This window comes from Aethalodelphis obliquidens, unplaced genomic scaffold (assembly GCF_003676395.1).
Source record: "Aethalodelphis obliquidens isolate GAN/ISIS:26980383/991018 unplaced genomic scaffold, ASM367639v1 scaffold69, whole genome shotgun sequence".
Lineage (NCBI taxonomy): Eukaryota > Metazoa > Chordata > Mammalia > Artiodactyla > Delphinidae > Aethalodelphis > Aethalodelphis obliquidens.
Window position 1 is genome coordinate 2,203,447 of NW_020838013.1, and position 17,927 is coordinate 2,221,373.

Consider the following 17,927-nt stretch of genomic DNA (forward strand, 5'->3'; position numbering starts at 1 on the left):
CATCCTACCCACCCACGCCATCCTACCCACCCACGCCATCCGACCCAACCACAGCGGTACCTAGGACCTCGGAGCAGCAGGGGACTTTAGTGAGAAGTCATTTATCCCTGTCAGCAGATGAGAAAACTGAGGCCCAGGGAGGGGAAGCATCTTGCCCAAGGTCACACAGTGAGTTAGTGTCAGAACCAGAACAGGGTCCAGCCTCCTGTCACCACCTTCACTCACCCAACCCTGGGCCCCTTCCGCCCTCACCTCTGCAGCTGCCTGTCCCCTGTGGCCCCTGTGCAGCTTCTCCCTGCTGGCCCCTCCACTCTGCCCAGCCCCTCCTGGCACTGCTCCGATACCCTCCCTGCCTGTGCCTCTTGCAGGGTCCCCCTCACCGGCACCCGTGCGCCGGGCCCAGAGCTCCCTGTGCTTGCGGGATGAGACCCTGGCAGGTGGGCAGCGGCGGAAACTCAGCTCAAGATTTCCCGTGGGGCGAAGCTCTGAGTCATTCAGCCCCGGGGACACCCCGCGGCAGAGATTCCGACAGCGGCGCCCAGGCCCGCTGGGGGCACCCAGCTCCCATGGCAAAGGTGAGGGAAAGGGTCCCTCCTCCCACTAGCCCCCCAGTTCCCTGTGGACCCACCAGCTCCATGGGGGAGGGGGCTTCCTTCCTGTCTCCTGTGTCTCCCCACAAGCCCTGTTGCCTCTGTGTTGGTCCTCATGGCCCAGTGGCTGCCTTGTGCCCCCCCAGGACCTAGCGTGGGATGGGATGGCTCTGTCGAGACCCTGGCGGAGCGCGAAGCAGATGCCAACAGAGAGGGTGAGTGGGGGCCTGGGAAGGAGGGCAGGTAATTGCCCTGCCTGGGGCCCCTGGCAGGCCTCAGTCGCCCATTCACTCATTTGACAATGAACCTTTACGACGTGCCAGGTGATGTGCTAGCTGGGGATACAGCAGGGAACGTTCTGGTGTGGGGAGGTGGGAGACAGCGAATAATGTGCATAAAAATAATAATTATCTACAACGGCTCATCCAATAGAAACCTGATGTGAGCTCCACGTGTAATTTAAAGTTTCTCAGTAGCCTCATCAGGAGAAGTAGAAAGAGGCATGTAAAATCAGTTTTAATAATATATTTTGCTTAACTCAGTATGCCTAAACTATTATCATTTTAATGTGTAGTCAGTATAAAAGTCATTAATGAGGTATTTTATATTATTTTTTTCACACTAAGTCTGAAGTCCAGTGGTATTTTATACCCAAGCACATTGCAGTTCAGACCGGCCACATCTCACGTGCCCAGTCCTATACCGGGCAGCTCAGCCCTAGGATATTAGGAGGTGATGGTGTTCTGGGAAGACAGGAGAGCAGGGCGAGTGAGATCAGGAGCACCGGGCGGCAGAGGGAACAGCCGAAGCGAAGGCCTGGCGTGTCTGAGGCCTGGCAGGGCAGCCGGGAGTCCCCGGAGGGAGCGAGCCTGAGCTGAGCTTTTCCCTCCAGACGTCGAGGTGCAGGAATCGGAGAAACGGGCTCTCGCGCCTTCCCTCAGCCAGTGACACTGCGTGGATGGGGAGCTTGGGAGTGGAGTCTTCTCGACTCTGGAGTCTCACCGGGGGCGCCAGGCAGCCCAAGAATCTGGGGAGGCAGGGCACTTGTGGCGAATCCTTGGACAGGGAGGCCTGGGCCCCCAGATCCTCCACAGCCTGCACTGGGGCCCCGAGCTGGAGCTGGGATGACTTTATGGACAGGGCCGATGGCCGGCCCCCACAAACGGCTCCCGCCTGGGGCTCCGCCATGCGGCCCTTGCTGAGGAGGTGGTCTCCGGGACAGCCGCCAGCTGAAGGAGGCAGGCAGGAGTGGGCAAGAGAGCCCCCTGCCCGGTCCAGACGGTGAGTCAAGGACAATTTCCCGGGGACTGTGGCCTGGGCCCATCTCTGAGCCTTAGCTGGGATGTGAGGGACACGAGAATAAAGCTGGGATGCAACCACCTGAATCTGTGCCCTGTGTCTACCAGCCGCATCTAGGAGCCACTAGGTGCCAGGACACATGTGGCCTGGGATCCTTCTCTGCTGTCAGAGGCCTGTGGCCATTGGCCTCCTTGCCCTTCATGGGGCAGCAAGGGGCTTTCTTCAGGGGAGGGGCCCGCTGGGCTGGCCTGGATGTCGCAGTGGTGGGGGGAGGGGGCAGAGGTTCTGGGTAGCCAGCAGAGCGGGTAGGGTCTGAGTCTGGGCTCAGCCTTTGCTTGAAAGGTGAGGTCTGGGCTCCCGAGTGTGGGGCAGGAGAAGTACCCAGAGGGCCTGCGCCCGCCCCCTGTACCCTCTTCTCTCCTTTTATTTCTTCCTGCCTCCTCATCCTCTCTCCTCCATGCCTTTGGGGCTGAGCCCCTCGCCAGGGAATTTACCGCCCTTGGGGTGTCGCCTGGTGTCGGGGGCTGTTGTGGAGGGACACACGAGGTGGGAAGGACGCCGGGGTCTCTGACCAGGGCCTCTAGGATGACGCCCGGGAAGGGGGCCATTAGCCTGGGCGGCAGGACGTGAGTCAAGGCACCTGGGGCCGCCCAGAGTAGGGTGGGGCTGCCCGGCTGAGGTGAGGCAACCTGAATCTGGGGGTGGGGAGAGCTGGGAGGGGTGGCCAGGCCAGCCTCCCCAGGGTGACCTATTGCAGCCTGACTCACAGGGTTTCCACAGCCCTCCCCTTGGGGATAACCCACCGCTCTGCCTTCCTTCTCTCAGCCTGAGTTTCTGAGGTTGGTGGCATGGGAGTGGACCCCCCTGGCCTCCAGTGGGGTTGAGCAGCTGGAAGCCCCTCCTACAGGCCTCAGGGCAGGGGGCTTTGTTGGCTGCCCGACCCTGTTGGTGGCCCCTGTCAGTTGTCAGGGAGGGGGACAAGGCGCTGGGCCTGATGGGGAGAGCAGGCCACACCTATGTGGCTCTGACACCCCTTTTGAGGTCTACTTTGTGCCAGGCTTGGGAACCACAAGGGGCAGAGCCACATCGGGGTGCGCGCACTGGGTGGGCTGTGAAGGGTGCCTGGGGGCTGAGGTGCTTTTATAGGTCCACTTGCTTTAGGAAGATTCGGTCAGAAAATCGGCTGCCCCTCCCTGCTGGGGGTTGGGCTGGGCTCCCTCTTGGTGCCCCTTGTAGGTAAGGGGAGCCCAGAGACAAGGCTTGGTCCTCAGGGTGCCTGTGCCCCCAGGCCTCCCCGGCAAAGGCAAGTCTGCAGGGGAGAGGGTCTCGCTGGCTGCCGGGGGTATAGACAGGGAGCTGGGCTGGGCCGGGCGGCTTCTGGGACCCTCTTAGCCTGCCCAGCACCAAGAGCGAGAGCCCTGCTGAGTGAGAGGCGCAGGGCTGGGGCTGGGCTGGCAGTAGCTGGACAAGGGTGGCCGTGTGGCTTCAGGCTGCTCGTCTGGCAAGGGGACCGACAGATCCCCTCCCCTATTTGCTGAGGTCAAGGAGTGATCAAAAACGAGGCAAGTGGGTTGTGATTTTTATGAAATCCCTCACTTTCGCTGGTGGCTAAGAATTGGACAGAGCTGCTTGGCTGCCCTTGGGGCTGGCACCCTGGAGGGGAAGGCGGCTCTAAAGTACCTGAGTGGGACCCCCATCCCCCTTGGGACACAGCCTGACGTGGACTTACCGCCCTGGGGCCAACACCTGGCTTGGGAGTGTCCGCCCCACAGAGGCCCCAGGTTATCCACGGACCCCAGGCACGGCTCCTAAGGGGTGTTCCCAGGTCCCCAGGATGGTCGCCTGGGGCCCAGAGCGCACAGCCCTAGCACCAGCCCCCTGCGCCTGCGGGAGATGGGACCGCCCCGTCCGCCCGCCCCCCGCCCGGCGCTGTCACGTTCCAGCGCCTGACTCAGGCCGCGCGGGGCGGGGAGCAGGGAGGCGGCGCCGGCGCCCGCCTCAGCCCCGGAGGCGGCACCAGGAAGCTCCCGCCCCGGCCGGAGCCGCCATGTAACCGGCGCCGCCCGGAGCTGAGCCTCGCGGGCCCCAGCGACCCGCCGGCCATGGGGGACGAGGACGAGGACGAGGGCTGTGCGGTGGAGCTGCAGATCACCGAAGGTGGGGCATAGGTGGCCCGGGGTGCAGGCCGGGTGATGGCTGCCCAGGCCGGCTGGGAGGGTTCATGCACGGGCTGGGTTCATTTGCCCCCTGTGCCCGCAGCCAACCTGACCGGGCACGAGGAGAAGGTGGGCGTGGAGAACTTCCAGCTGCTCAAGGTGCTGGGCACGGGAGGTGAGGAGCCCTATCCACCGGCAGGTGTCCCAGGCATGGTGCCCCGGGCCTCCCGCTTGCACACCCACCTGGGTTGGGCCAGGCTGCCGGCAGTGCTCCCCAGCCTCTCCCTGCCCTGCCTGCTTTGCCCTGCCCTGCCATGGTTTGCATGCCGACCCGCAGGGCTGCTCCACGTTGACGTCGCTCCTCCCTGGAAGGTCCTCTGGGATCTGCCAACACTCTTGGGGGCTTGCAGCTCTCCTGTGTGATTTCACAGCTCCTCCCCTTGCGGGATATGAGAGCCCTCTCCCCCACTTTGCAAACTCCCCTCCTCGGGTTTGACCGGCCCTCCCCTGTCTGCGTGCACCTCTGCCTCCCTTCCCTGGCTTTGCATCCTCTTGCATCTGTCTCATCTTCCACAGGTTTGCACATGACCCGCCCTCCACCCCACCCCCACCCCCGCTGCAGGCCTCCCGGAGTTGTGTGCCCCCCAGCCTGGTTTGCACATCCCCTCCCTGGTTTTGCTGAGCACCCGCCCGGGGGTGTGCACACCTTTTCCTTAGAAGGCTCTGCCAGTTTTTGCACACCTGCCTCTCACCCCAGCTCCTTCCCCCGACTTGCACACCCTCCTGGCTTGGCAGCGTGCCCACCCTCACCCGTCTGCACCACCCTCCTGTTCATGGCCTACCCTCCGCCCACTCGCTGCTCCCACAGCCTACGGGAAGGTGTTCCTGGTGCGGAAGGCGGGCGGGCACGACGCGGGGAAGCTGTATGCCATGAAGGTGCTGCGCAAGGCGGCGCTGGTGCAGCGAGCCAAGACGCAGGAGCACACGCGCACGGAGCGCTCCGTGCTGGAGCTGGTGCGCCAGGCACCCTTCCTGGTCACGCTGCACTACGCCTTCCAGACGGACGCCAAGCTGCACCTCATCCTGGGTAAGGGCAGACACCTTCCAACCCTGGGGGCCATGGAGGCGGGGGGGCCACCCCAGGGGGCTACTCCGCGACTTTCACCCACCTCCCGCCCCCAGACTATGTGAACGGCGGCGAAATGTTCACCCACCTGTACCAGCGCCAGTACTTCAAGGAGGCTGAGGTGCGCGTGTATGGGGGCGAGATCGTGCTGGCCCTGGAACACCTGCACAAGGTGGGTGAGGACCTGGCCACCTGGCTGTGGCCGTGGGGACTGGGCCTGGGCCTTAGAAGGGGCCTGTGAACCTAGTGGCCTTGGGCTTTTTGAGGGCTGGTGGCCTCGGTGGGGACGGGAGCTGCTTCCCGTAGGCCTCCTGGAAGGAAGGCCCCGGTGCTGCCTGGTGGGGTCTCCTCCCCTGGGGTCTCCTCAGAGGGGCTTCCCTCTCACAGGGAGCGCGAGGCTGCTTCCTGGGGCCACGTTCACAGAACTTCTGCAAACGGAGACCTCATGCCTTGGCTCCCAAAGCCGTCATGAGATGGGGCTCCTCTCCCTGGGAACTTGGGGCCTGCTCCCTTGTGGCCTCTCCAGGGTGTCCTCTTCCTTGCTTTTACATCTTAAATGGCTTTTCCTATCTAATGGTCCAGTCCCACCCCGGCCCCGCACCAGCACTGGAGATCCCCATCCCCAGGGACCAGGTGCAGGGACAGGAGCAGAGGGTGTCGGGGGAGGGATCCTCAGGGCCTTCTTGCTCCTGCCAGCTGGGCATCATCTACCGAGATCTGAAGCTGGAGAACGTGCTCCTGGACTCCGAGGGCCATGTCGTCCTCACGGACTTCGGGCTTAGCAAGGAGTTCCTGACAGAGGAGGTGAGTGAAGGGCAGCCTCGGCCTCCCGCACTCCCGTGCGGGCCGTCCCTTCCCGGCTCCCGCTTCATGCCTGGCTCTGCGTTTCTTGGTGGTGCAGAGGTGAGTAGATCCAGGCCCTGCCTTCGGGGAGTTCCCACTGCTCCGACCCTCACAAGTCCACGAGTCTTAACTCTGAGCCTTGGGCGGGTCCTCTTGCCCTCCCAGAAAGAGCGGACCTTCTCCTTCTGTGGCACCATCGAGTACATGGCCCCCGAGATTATCCGCAGCAAGTCGGGCCACGGCAAGGTGGGTTGGCGGGGGGTCAGAGGGGTGGGTGTGGCGAGGTAGGGGTGGCCGCAGGCCCTCACCCTGGCTCTGCCCCGCAGGCTGTGGACTGGTGGAGCCTAGGCATCCTGCTCTTCGAGCTGCTGACGGGGGCCTCGCCCTTCACCCTGGAGGGCGAGAGGAACACGCAGGCAGAGGTGTCTCGGTGAGCAGGGCTGGAAGCAGAGGGCGGCTGAGGGGCCTGGGCAGGGCTGGAGGGGGGGCCTGCTGCCCCTGACGCCCCCCCACCAATCCTCCCAGACGGATCCTGAAGTGCTCCCCTCCCTTCCCCCCCCGGATCGGGCCAGTGGCACAGGATCTACTGCAGCGGCTGCTTTGCAAGGACCCCAAGAAGCGGCTGGGTGCAGGACACCAGGGGGCGCAGGAAGTTAAGAACCACCCCTTCTTCCAGGTGAGGCTCCTGGCTCGCCCCCATACCTGTCTGCACACACCGGGGCCAGGCTACTGCTCTGGGTTGGGGGACACTGGAGGGATGGTCTGAGGCTGGCCAGTTTCACTTGATTAGGAAAACCTCTCAGATGAAGAAAGCAGGCTTGTCTTCTCAGCCGTCTCTATTGCAACTTGGAAGATGTGTTCTTGGCGGGAAAGCATTCATTGCCTGGTAGGGCTGGCAGGGACTTGAGAATGAATTCATCAGTCCTTTCATTGGACAGGTTCAGAGGAGCAAGGTGGCTTGCCCAAGATCACACAGTAAAAGTGTAGAGCTGGGAACAGACCCCAGGTCTGCTGTCAGCCCAAATCTTATGACTCTTGCATCCACTCAGGGTTTTGGTCTTTGTATCTGTACAGGCTGTGTGCCTCTTCTTCAGATGGACATGTCTGAATCAACCACGTGGGTTTTGTTCACTTGTTAAAAGCACACACAGTTTAAGGTGCAGTGCAGAGTGAATTCTGTCCTTGTGAGACCTCACTGGCTCGGGCACTATACCTGGCCAGCATCACTGCCGAGCAGGGCCCTGTGACTGTGAACACCTGTGTCTTGGCCCCTTGCTTGCATTATTTCATGTAAGCCTCAGAACCTTCCTGATTATCTTCATCTTTACAGATGAGGAAACTGAGGTTCAGAGAGGTTAAGTAATTTGCCCAAGATCACTGAGCTAAGTGATGGAGCTTAGATTTAAACCCGCATCTGGGTGTCTTGAAGGCCCACGCTCTTAACTGTTGTGTTCTGTTTACATGTGGGTATTAAATTTGCCTTGTCTGACGTAGAAACAGAGGCATCCGCTAATGGGCACTTACAGTGGGCCAGACATCCAGTTACCCTTGCTATGAGTGCCATCTCCTTGAATCTTCCCAGCAAGTACTGCTTGGAAGGGCCCTCAGAGAAGCTTTCTCGGACAGGAGTCTAAGTCTCTGCAGTGAAGATGTCCCTTTGTGGGTGAAATGACTGAACAGTGTCAGTTTCCTTAAGTGAATTCCTCAACCCGCCCTGAGCACATGCCAGGCTCCAGGTGCTGGGAGTAGCTGGACCAGTAGTCACACTGGAGAGGCGCCCCAAGGTTTTCGAGGCCTGATGGTGCCCTTATTCCCCCTTCTCTTGAGATAGCCTCTTTGGTGATAGCAATGCTCAGGTCCCTGGTGCCAGAACTGGGGCCTTCAAGCCCGGGCCGGGCCTCTAGGCTGCAAGTGACAAAAAGTCCAACTCAAGATGGTGATATCTGTGGAATAGAGTCTGGCTGCTAAGAACAGAGATAGGAATGAATAGTGGTCTAAACAAGATAGACGTCTATTTATTTATTTATTTTCTCACATAAAAGAAATCCAGAAGTTGGCAGGCTGGGGCTGCTGTGGTGTCTTCATGAAGCCAAGTTCAGTTTCTTTTTTTTTTCTTTTTAAATGCTCCTCTATTCTTAGCACGTAGCCTCTGTCCCCAAGGTTGCCTCGTGGTACAAGATGACTGCTGGAGCTCTTGCTATCTAGGTTGCTCTCCAGGTGGGAAGCACGAAGAAGAAGGAGTGGAAGGGCAAAAAGGGCACCTTACCAATGGTTCACCCTCCTCTTCAGGCTCTTTCCCTGGATTCCTACCTCGTAATTTTTGCTTACAAGTAACTGGTCACTGCTAGCTGCAAGGAAGTTTATAAAATACTAGTTTTTAGATGTGTACATTGGTTCCTGAAATAAAATTGGGGCTATAGTACTAAGGAAGACCAGGAGAGTGGATGTTGGGCAGGCAACGAACAGGCTCCGCTGTACTAGTTTAAACATGAAAGGAATGTTTTAGCTCCCATAAATGAAAAGTCCAAGGAAAAGTGGTCTGACTTCAGGCAAGGCTGCATCCAGGTGCTGAATCTATGTTATTAGGAATTTCTTTCTTTGTCTCTTCCTTCTGCTTTTCTGCACAGGCACTTCATCATTAGACATTGAGGGGGTCCCCAGCAGTTCCAGGCCCATATCCTCCCAGATTTAAGTCCAGTAGGAGAAAGAGATTTGTTTTTTCTTTTTTTTTTGCACATCAATTCTATTAAAAGCCTTAGAGTTGGCTGAGTGTGGTGGAGGGCTGGTTCTCCAAGAGAAATAGGGATTCTGTTATCAGAGAAAGGGAAACAGAAGCTGGGGAGGCAGGAAGAACAGCTTCCCACACAAATGCCAGTGAGACCTTTGCCTCACTGAGGAGCTGCCTGCTGAGGGTGGCCTGAGTGGACAGGGGTTTCCACTTCCTGCCCTTTGACCCCTTGTCTCTCATTCCTTTTCTCCAGGGTCTGGATTGGGCTGCTCTGGCTGCCAGGAAGATTCCCGCCCCATTCCGACCCCAGATCCGCTCAGAGCTGGATGTGGGCAACTTTGCAGAGGAATTTACCCGGCTGGAGCCTGTCTACTCACCCCCTGGAAGCCCCCCACCTGGGGATCCTCGCATCTTCCAGGTGAGTGAGTGTTCGTAGAACCACAGATGCGGGGGAGGCAGGAGCTGCTCAGCCTTAGCCCTGGCTGACCTGCGGGCACTGCACAGGCCCTGTGTCCTCATCAGGAGCCAGCATCTCCTCTAGATCTCTCCACTGTGTGGAACCTACAGTTGTCAGTCATAGAGACCACCTGGGCAGGACGTGCCTTTGAATTTCCTGGTTTATCTTGAAATTTCATGTTAATTTCCCTTCTTCTCCATCATATCTCTATTGTTATGTAAAAATACTGTTTTAAATTATTCACTTGCTTAAGGGGACACTTAGGAAGAGATGCCTTGTTTATACTGTGGCTTTGCACGTCCCTCTGGCACATCATATCACACTCCTGGGGGCATAGGCCCCCTCCACCCAGTTTTAGAAGCTTAGGCCTGTTGGACCAGTCCCATCTCCTTTGCTCGGCATACAAGGCCTTGCACGATGTGGTCTCTGCTCAGAGCCCTAGCCTCAGCACTCTGTTATTCCACTCAGTGCTCTAGCATCTCTGAACTGCTCAGAGGTGCCAGAACACACCTCTGTACCTTTGCATATGTGGTTCCCTCAACCTGGAGGGTATAGTTGCTCACCTGGCAAAATTCAAGCCTTGTTGTCCAGTGTTGTCCGCATATGAAGTCTTCCCTGCTCCTCTGGCCCTGGGTCACCCTTTCCTTGTGCACCAGCCTGCTACAGACAAAATCTCCTTCTAAACAGTTTGTCAGGTTTTATCCTGGCACTGACTGAGACTGCCTCACCTGGTCTGAAGCTCCCAGAGGGCAGGGACTGTGTGTTTAATTTCTGTGTCCCTGAGTCCAGCTGGTAATTTCTGCGTCCCTGAGTCCAGCTTGGGGGCCTGGCCTGTAGGACATGGTCCATAAATATTAAATAAGAATAGGCCAATATCAAGTATGGATGGATCAGTTCCCCTCTATGAAGCTCTCACAAGGGACAGCTCTGTGCTTGAATATCCCTCGATCTCCTGCGATCCATCCTCGATCTCACAGTCCTAATGAGCAAGTTTTCTTGTGAATCAGTGGTTACTTTCATTCATTCATTTAATGATTCAAAAGTACGTATTGAGTGCCTTCAATGTGCCAGGCACTGACCAGGGCACTAGGGACGTAACAATAAACTTGACAGACAATGATCCCACCCATGTGGAGCTTGCATTCTAGCGCACAGTGGCGCTGCATTTCTAGGAGAAAACAACACATTGTTAAAATTGCCCTTGAGAGTCCCTTGAATTGCCAGGATGTGGACTGTTAGGAAAGGCAAAGAATTAACTTTGGTTTCTCTTTACGTTTCCTCAGTAGCCCCCCTTGCAGAGGAGGCCAAAGTTTGATTTGAAAGGAAGGAATAAAGACTTTTTGTCCTGAGTGGGTAGAGTTGAATTCTCCTAAGTTAAGTATGTGTGATGCCAGGCCACAGTTCTTTCATGTATTCAGCCTATCATATTCTGGGCCACTACACTGTGTCAGATGATGCCCTTGGCACCTGGGGGGATCACTGTGATGGGAAAGGCAGAGTCACAGACTGGCGGGGGAACAGATATGCATGGTCCCAAGAGATCACAGAACAAGGTGGAATAAAATGTCCACGCATCCTGTGTGCACCGGGATGCAAAAGCAACATCCCCTACTCCAGGGTCTTTCCTCTGCCCCCGCCCTCCTTCCCGCTGGGTCTGGGCCTTCGGGGACTCCATCTGCACCTCCATCTGCCACTGACAACACCCCTCCTCCGCCAGGGATACTCCTTCGTGGCACCGTCCATCCTGTTTGACCACAACAACGCGGTGATGACCGATGTGCTGGAAGCGTCTATTGCTGGAGACCGGCCTGGCAGGGCAGCGTTGGCCAGGAGCGCCATGATGCAGGTGGGTTGGGCCAGGGTGGGGAGAAGTGGGCTTGGGGACTCCAGATGTGGCTTCAGCAGGCGCATGCTGTGGCTTCGGTGAGGTTCGTAGCCTCTCTGAACAGGGGCGTGGCATGGCCGCAAGGCTCCCGGTAGGACCTCTGACGCGTCCCCTTCGCCCCCAGGACTCGCCCTTCTTCCAGCAGTACGAACTGGACCTGCGGGAACCCGCGTTGGGCCAGGGTAGCTTCTCCGTGTGTCGCCGCTGCCGCCAGCTACAGAACGGCCAAGAGTTCGCGGTCAAAATCCTCAGCCGCAGGTGGGCGGGCCCGGGGTGGGCTGGGTTCTGCTGAGCGGATTCGGGGAGGGCGGGGCCGGAGGTCAGCTGTCCTGACCCCGCCTGCCCTGCCCCCAGGCTGGAGGCGAACACGCAGCGCGAAGTGGCCGCCCTGCGGCTGTGCCAGTCGCACCCCAACGTGGTGAAGCTGCACGAAGTGCATCAGGACCAGGTGACGCCTTCCTGGGCTAGGGCGGAGCCCAGGGACGCTAGAGCCTGCCCGTGGGGGGCGGGGAGGAGGACAGGAGGCGGGGCCTGAGAGCGCCATGGGCGGGGCCTGAGGACCCGGAGGTCAGGGAAGTGGGATTTCAGGGGAGTAGGGCCTGAGGACCGGAAGGCGGAGCTGAGGATGGCCAAGGGAACGGGGCAGGGGGAGGATTTAGGGCGGCGAGTTTTAAGGTGGCCAAAGGGACGGGGGCCTGGAAAAAAGTAGGGGGTAGAAACTGAAGCGAGTCCCAAGGTGGTTCTTGGGGTGGTCTTGAGGTCAGGGTTCAAACTGAAGCCGGGGGCGGAGCTTGATGTTGACCGCGGGGCAGGATCTGGCTGGCCCCGGTGGGGGTGGGGGGGCGGCCCGGTTGGGTAGGTGGTGACAGTAACCCAGGTGGTGACCTTGGCCCGTCGCGCGGCCCGCAGCTGCACACGTACCTGGTCCTGGAGCTACTGCAGGGTGGGGAGCTGCTGGAGCACATCCGCAAGAAGCGGCACTTCAGCGAGTCCGAGGCGAGCCAGATCCTGCGCAGCCTCGTGTCGGCCGTGAGCTTCATGCACGAGGAGGCGGGGGTGGTGCACCGCGACCTCAAGCCCGAGGTGGGCGCGGGGCCTCAGCGGACTGGGAGGGCTTCGGCGCGGAGGGCCAGTCTCTGACGGCCGCCTCGCCGCCCTCATAGAACATCCTGTACGCCGATGATACGCCCGGAGCCCCGGTGAAGATCATCGACTTCGGGTTCGCGCGTCTGCGCCCGCAGAGCCCAGCGGGGCCCATGCAGACACCCTGCTTTACGCTGCAGTACGCGGCCCCCGAGCTGCTGGCGCAGCAGGGCTACGACGAGTCCTGCGACCTCTGGAGTCTCGGCGTCATTCTGGTATGGGACGGGGTCTCCGAGGAGATGTCAGGGTCCTCCGAGCCTGGGGACAGGAGTTTCTCTTGTTGGGGTGGCAGGGTTTGGTCTGAGGCTGGGGTCAGAAGTCGTCCTAATACAGAGGCGAGGTCTCTCTGGTGCTGGGGTCCGGGCATCCTAGTTTTAGGAGTTGGAAGTCAGAGTTCATAACCCGTGGGCCTCAGGAGTTAGCCTCTTGGAGAAGGTCTGGACTGGTCTCACTTTTCACTCCCCAGTACATGATGCTGTCAGGCCAGGTCCCCTTCCAGGGGGCCTCAGGCCAGGGCGGGCAGAGCCAGGCGGCGGAAATAATGCGCAAGATCCGCGAGGGGCGCTTCTCCCTTGACGGGGAGGCCTGGCGAGGCGTGTCCGAGGAAGCCAAGGAGCTGGTCCGAGGTGCGAAGCCGGAGGTCACAGGCCATGGCTGGGGAGGGGGAGGCCATGGGGTCATGATGGGACAGGGTTTGCTACTGGGTCAGGTGTCCTGGTGGGGGACTTGTGGGGAGGAGAGTGGGGCTGCTAGGATGTCTCTGCGGCGCAGCCTCTACACACAGCCCCCCAACACTTCCCCTGTCCTGCCTCCAGGGCTCCTGACTGTGGACCCCACCAAGCGGCTGAAGCTCGAGGGACTGCGGGGCAGCTCGTGGCTGCAGGACGGCAGCGCGCGCTCCTCGCCTCCGCTACGGACGCCGGACGTGCTGGAGTCCTCGGGGCCAGCTGTGCGCTCCGGGCTCAACGCCACCTTTCTGGTGAGGGGCGGGGCCTGCGGGGGGTCCGGGACCGAGGCTGGAGAGGCAGAGCCTGCGGGAGGCGACTCCCGCAGAGTCCTGAGAGGTTGAGTTCAGCCGAGTCCAGGCCTCTGACCTGTCGGGACCCTGACCGTTTGAGAGGCTGCAGGCCAAAGACCTGTTGGCCCTGACCTAGTGGTATGGGAAGGAAGGCCTGGGATGGGGGCCAAAGCTAGGATTTGGAAGTCGAGGCCGGGCCGGTGGAACTTACCGCCTCCTTTCCGCCAGGCGTTCAATCGGGGCAAACGCGAGGGTTTCTTCTTGAAGAGCGTGGAAAACGCGCCGCTGGCCAAGCGGCGGAAACAGAAGCTGCGGAGCGCCGCCACATCCCGCCGCGTCTCCCCCGTGCCCGCCGTCCCGGGCCGGGCACCCGCCGCCAAGGGAGCCCCCCGACGAGCCAACGGTCCCCTGCCCCCCTCCTAGCCTCCGTCACTGTGACCCTCTCCCCGGTCGGGGCTGTGTTCTAGGAGGCCGGCTCACTGCCCCCAGGCCTCCTGTATAGCTCCGCCCCATCCCCAGGGATTGTTACCCTTCTCTCCCCTCCCCCCCTACCCCACCCCCAGACAGAGCAGAAGTATTTTTATAAGCAGAGAATTTTTTTAATGTCTTACCGGATAGAGTTAGAGATGCAGGGAGGGAGGGGGCCTGCTGGGGAGTGGAGTGGGGGGCCCTCTGCCTAGATGCGGCCTCATCTGGTGGAAGGTACTTCTCCCCCAGGGGGCTGCCCTGGCAGGGGAGGGCTCCTCCTCCATTTCTAAGCACTGAGTTGCCACAGGGAGAAACTGGGACCTCTCCCCTGCCCTCCCCTGAGGTCCTGCTCTTGGGAGGGGGCACCCCTCAAGCTGTCACTTTATGGACTGTTCGTGCAATTACGTCCACCAAAGACCTGTGTCGGGGGTGCTCAGTGAGAGGCCCTGGGGGACCCCCTGAAGCATTTCTGCCTCACTTCATGTCACCTGCTTCCCCCTATTGAGGCTAAGGAAGGAGGTAGGCGATCCCCTAAAAGGGGAGGCCCCCTTCTCACCCATCCCCTCCCCTTTGGCACAGCTGCCCCTAGCTGGGGGTGGCACCTTGGGGGTCTGGGGTGGGCATCCACAGTCACTGCCTCAGCCCATCCAGGCTGTGCCTTTGACTTAAAAATAAAAGTCTACCCAGTGCTGTGTGTGGCATGTGTGTGTGTATGTGTTGGGGGTGTGTATAGGCAGAGGTCTTGGGGCTACCTGCCAGCCAACGGGGCCTGAAACCTCAAAGAGGAGGGACAGGGCAGACCCTTCTGGGTAAGATGGTACCCTTTGTTCTTGGTTTTTGACATGAGGGTCAAACAGTTATCTTGGGTGTGTATCTGATACCTCCGCCGTGTATCATTTCGGATTCTCCTGGTTGTAAGTAGTAGAAAACCCAACCTAAACTTGCTTCAGCAGAACAGGACTTCTAGGCTTTTTGAACTACACAATCCAGGGGTAGCTTCAGGCGCGACCTGATCAGGATGCAAACATGATCAGGACTCAGCTCCCCAGTCTCAGCTTTTTATTCTGTTGTGGGCTTTTTTGGTGTTGTTGCAGACTTGGAGGATTCTCCTTTTGGCCCCAAGATGGGTGGCAGGTGCTCCAGGGAGCTACAGATTGAAATCTGGTGATAAAGAGAGTCTTTGTCTTAGCGTTCCTGGCAGGAATCCTGAGATGTACTCCAATTGGATCCATTTAGGTCAAGTGCCTACCGTGAATCAATCGCTGTGGCCAGGGATGCAGTGTGCTGATTGGCTTAGATCTGGATCTTAGACTCCCCTCTGCAACCTCATTGGGTGGAGAGCAGGAGAAGGGGTGGTCCCTAGATAGAGGTCAGTTGGACAGGGCTTGGTTCCGGCCAGGGAGGGAGAGCAGGAGGGGAGCAGCTCATACCCACGGCTGTGGCAGTGATCAGAGTGTGCCCCTCTCAAGGGGCGTGAGACTGCCCTTGTGTGATCCCTACTGGGTGGTTGTGGCCATAGGGCAGTTTGGCCTGAGCGCCTCTGTGCCCCCCCAGGTCAGGGCTGTTTGTCCGTATAGTGCAGATGTCCTGAGAGCCCCAGCCCCCTGCCTGGACACTATGGGCTGCTGCAGGCCTCTCTCCCCATAGGCACCCTGTGGGGTCATCTCAGCGTGGACCTTCCCCTCCTGTTCTGAGGTTTGCCTCTTAGAGGAGGAGGTAACTGGAGGCCTGGGGACAGGAGCTGGGGCCCCACAGATGCTGAAGTCAGGGCAAAGCCAGGTGGGTCTGGTGGGCAGGTGGGACCCCATGGGTGTGGGTCAAGGGCAGTTGTGGGGGTGTGGGAACACCCAACTGTATCCCATCCTATGGGTCTGAGGGAGGAGAGGGGGGCCCAGGAGAAGGTCGGAGGGAGGGGAGGGGAAAGCATCGCTAATTCTGACTCTTGTTTTACTGACCGTGTGACTTGAGTAAGTCACTTAACAGTCCCAGGCTTCCCCATTTGTCAAGAGGGAGTCATGGCTGTCAGGATGAACTAGAGGATGAACATATGTGAGAGTGGGGTCATTTAACGACCAAGTATTTACTGGGATTTACTGAGGTCTTCCAGTGTGCGGGGACTGCCCTGAACACTACATGGCTTCTCTCATGGAATCCCCACGACTAGCTGATGAAGAAAACACCATTTCCATTTAATAGAGAGAAAAGTGAGCCTCAGTGAAGGTCAGCACCTTGCTCAAGGTCACTCAGCTAGAAGTGCCTTCCATCCCGGTGGTCTGATTCCAGACTTCCCTCAACCATAGGAGTTCTGTAGTGAGGATGGGCTTTAATTTTACCCCAAGGCTGGATGTTTGGATTGTTTAAAACTTTGTTTCTATCATAAATGATGTGGAGACAAGTTGGTACATAAATCTGTGCATTTAAAAAATACCTTGGACTTCCCTGGTGGCACAGTGGTTAAGAATCTGCCTCCAATGCAGGGGACACAAGTTTGATCCCTGGTGCAGGAAGGCCCCACATGTCGCGGAGCAACTAAGTCGCTGCACCACAACTACTGAGTAAATAAAAATAAAGTAAATAAATAAAGTAAATAAAAATTAAAAAATAGCTTTATTGAGGGAATTCCCTGGCGGTCCAGTGGTTAGGACTTGGTGCCTTTACTGCTGGGGCCCGGGTTCAATCCCTGGTTGGGGAACTAAAATCCTGCAAGCCACGCTGAGCAGAAGGGCCAAAAAAAAAAAAAAAAAAAAAAATCACCGAATTGTCCTCTCAAATGGGTGAATAATGTGGTATATAAATTATACCTCAATTAAAAATATCTCAGTAGAGCTTTTTTTTTTTTGGCCGCTGTTTTCTTCTTTTTTTGGATCTTAGTTCCCTGACCAGGGATTGAACTCGGGCCCGGGCAGTGAAAGCGCCAAGTCCTAACCACTGGACTGCCAGGGAATTCCGCAGTGAGTTTTAGAATATTCGGAGTTGTACAACCATCATTGCATCATTGTACAACCATCAGTCTAGTTTTAGAACACTTTTTTTCACCTCCAAAAGAAACTCTGTGCCCACTGGCAGTCACTCTGCCTTTCCCCTGGACCTTCCAGCCCTAGACAACCATCATCTAAATCCTGTTTTGTAGATTTGCCTACATACTTTGATATATACTTTGAAATATACTTTCAAACATCCATTCACAAATATACTGGCATACAGTCTCAGAAGCAGGGTATGAAAATGTCACATTTCATTTTATGCTCACAAGCACTGAGTGTTATCACTCAGTGATAAAACCTTTGCTACTCTGATGGATAAAAAGTGGTCTCTTATCTGCAATTTCCTCACCCTCCATCCCACATAACTCACAGCCACCCTAAGAAAGAGGTCTTCCTAGTCTCATTTCATGAGACTCAGAGGATGGGAGTAACCCCAAGGAGGGAGCCTGTTGGATGGAAGGGACTGGGGCTCAGAGGAATGAGCAGCCTCGATCTGAGTCCTGCCTCTACCCGGAGTGGTCCGAGAACCTGCAGGGGAGACAGATGACACTTGGGCTGTAAGCTGGACAGGGTGTGACCAAGCAGAGTGGGCGGGGAGAGGGCGGCCACAGGCAGGGAGGTGGGGAGCTCAGAGGCAAGTGATCAGGGCTGCGGTCTGGCAGCCTGCTTCCTTCTACACCTTGACTTTGGTCTCTAACCAGCCCAGCCTTACGTGGAGGCTGTCTCTTCCGGGAGAGCTGGAAGGGCTCACCTTTCTGCATCGAGCCTCTAATTCCACTCTTAAATTGCCTCACGGGGTAGGCTCGGGCTCCCAGCTCTGTTAAAATGCTGATGCCCTTGAGAAGGCCTGGCAGCCCGTAAACATTCACCTCCCTCCAAGTCACTGTTAACCAGCTGCTGTTAGAACTGAAGTCGGGGTGCTTGCTTTTAGTCTGTGCCTTGCAACCACCATTTGACCCCTCCTTAACATCCCCTGCATCTCTCAACAAGAATATTCCACAGTCACGTAGTAGGGATTGCAAACTGGTACCAGTGCCTGGCCTAGAGAGACTTGTTATTTTGGGGGGCAGGGGAGACAGCACGTTTGTTTGTTTATTTATTTATTTATTATTTGCCTGCACTGGGTCTTAGTTGTGGCACGCTGGATATTCGTTGCCACATGTGGGATCTTTAGTCGTGGCATGCAGGATCTAGTTCCCTGACCAGGGATCAAACCCAGGCCCCCTGCAT

General features: G+C 57.9%; 2 protein-coding genes across 10 annotated transcripts in view; both read left to right on the forward strand.

The window, feature by feature from the left end:
* CCDC88B (coiled-coil and HOOK domain protein 88B) overlaps positions 1 to 1,969 on the forward strand; it is a 14,151-nt gene extending 12,182 nt beyond the window's left edge. For both annotated transcript variants that reach the window (XM_027090898.1, XM_027090899.1), the window contains 3 exons: positions 369 to 575; positions 737 to 805; positions 1,483 to 1,969. In XM_027090898.1, coding sequence (XP_026946699.1) covers positions 369 to 575; positions 737 to 805; positions 1,483 to 1,538 — 332 coding nt within the window. In that variant the 3' untranslated portion in view covers positions 1,539 to 1,969. The remainder of the gene's footprint in view (positions 1 to 368; positions 576 to 736; positions 806 to 1,482) is intronic.
* A 646-nt stretch (positions 1,970 to 2,615) lies between these two features.
* Positions 2,616 to 14,407, forward strand: RPS6KA4 (ribosomal protein S6 kinase A4). 8 transcript variants are annotated; one of them, XM_027090902.1, is made up of 17 exons: positions 2,616 to 4,046; positions 4,149 to 4,220; positions 4,914 to 5,132; positions 5,228 to 5,343; positions 5,868 to 6,074; positions 6,180 to 6,260; positions 6,341 to 6,444; positions 6,540 to 6,690; positions 8,996 to 9,160; positions 10,917 to 11,045; positions 11,209 to 11,342; positions 11,439 to 11,532; positions 11,994 to 12,167; positions 12,248 to 12,442; positions 12,694 to 12,853; positions 13,043 to 13,229; positions 13,268 to 13,429. In XM_027090902.1, the coding sequence occupies exons 1-17, from the start codon at positions 3,992 to 3,994 to the stop codon at positions 13,374 to 13,376; spliced, it is 2,352 nt and encodes a 783-aa protein (XP_026946703.1). In that variant the 5' UTR covers positions 2,616 to 3,991; the 3' UTR covers positions 13,377 to 13,429. The 8 variants fall into 8 exon arrangements, with proteins under 8 accessions (XP_026946703.1, XP_026946702.1, XP_026946701.1 ...); XM_027090901.1 differs by lacking the exon at positions 13,268 to 13,429 and adding an exon at positions 13,474 to 14,407 and having other exon boundaries at positions 2,657 to 4,046; positions 11,994 to 12,113; positions 13,043 to 13,206; XM_027090900.1 differs by lacking the exon at positions 13,268 to 13,429 and adding an exon at positions 13,474 to 14,407 and having other exon boundaries at positions 2,666 to 4,046; positions 13,043 to 13,206.
* The last annotated feature ends 3,520 nt before the right edge of the window (positions 14,408 to 17,927 follow it).

Bases quoted from the DNA above. Each gene is read 5' to 3' on its own strand.
- RPS6KA4 (XM_027090900.1), top strand. From the start codon at position 3,992: ATGGGGGACGAGGACGAGGACGAGGGCTGTGCGGTGGAGCTGCAGATC. The intron at 6,075-6,179 runs GTGAGTAGATCC...TTGCCCTCCCAG, and splicing joins CGTTTCTTGGTGGTGCAGAG to AAAGAGCGGACCTTCTCCTT. The intron at 6,445-6,539 runs GTGAGCAGGGCT...CAATCCTCCCAG, and splicing joins ACGCAGGCAGAGGTGTCTCG to ACGGATCCTGAAGTGCTCCC.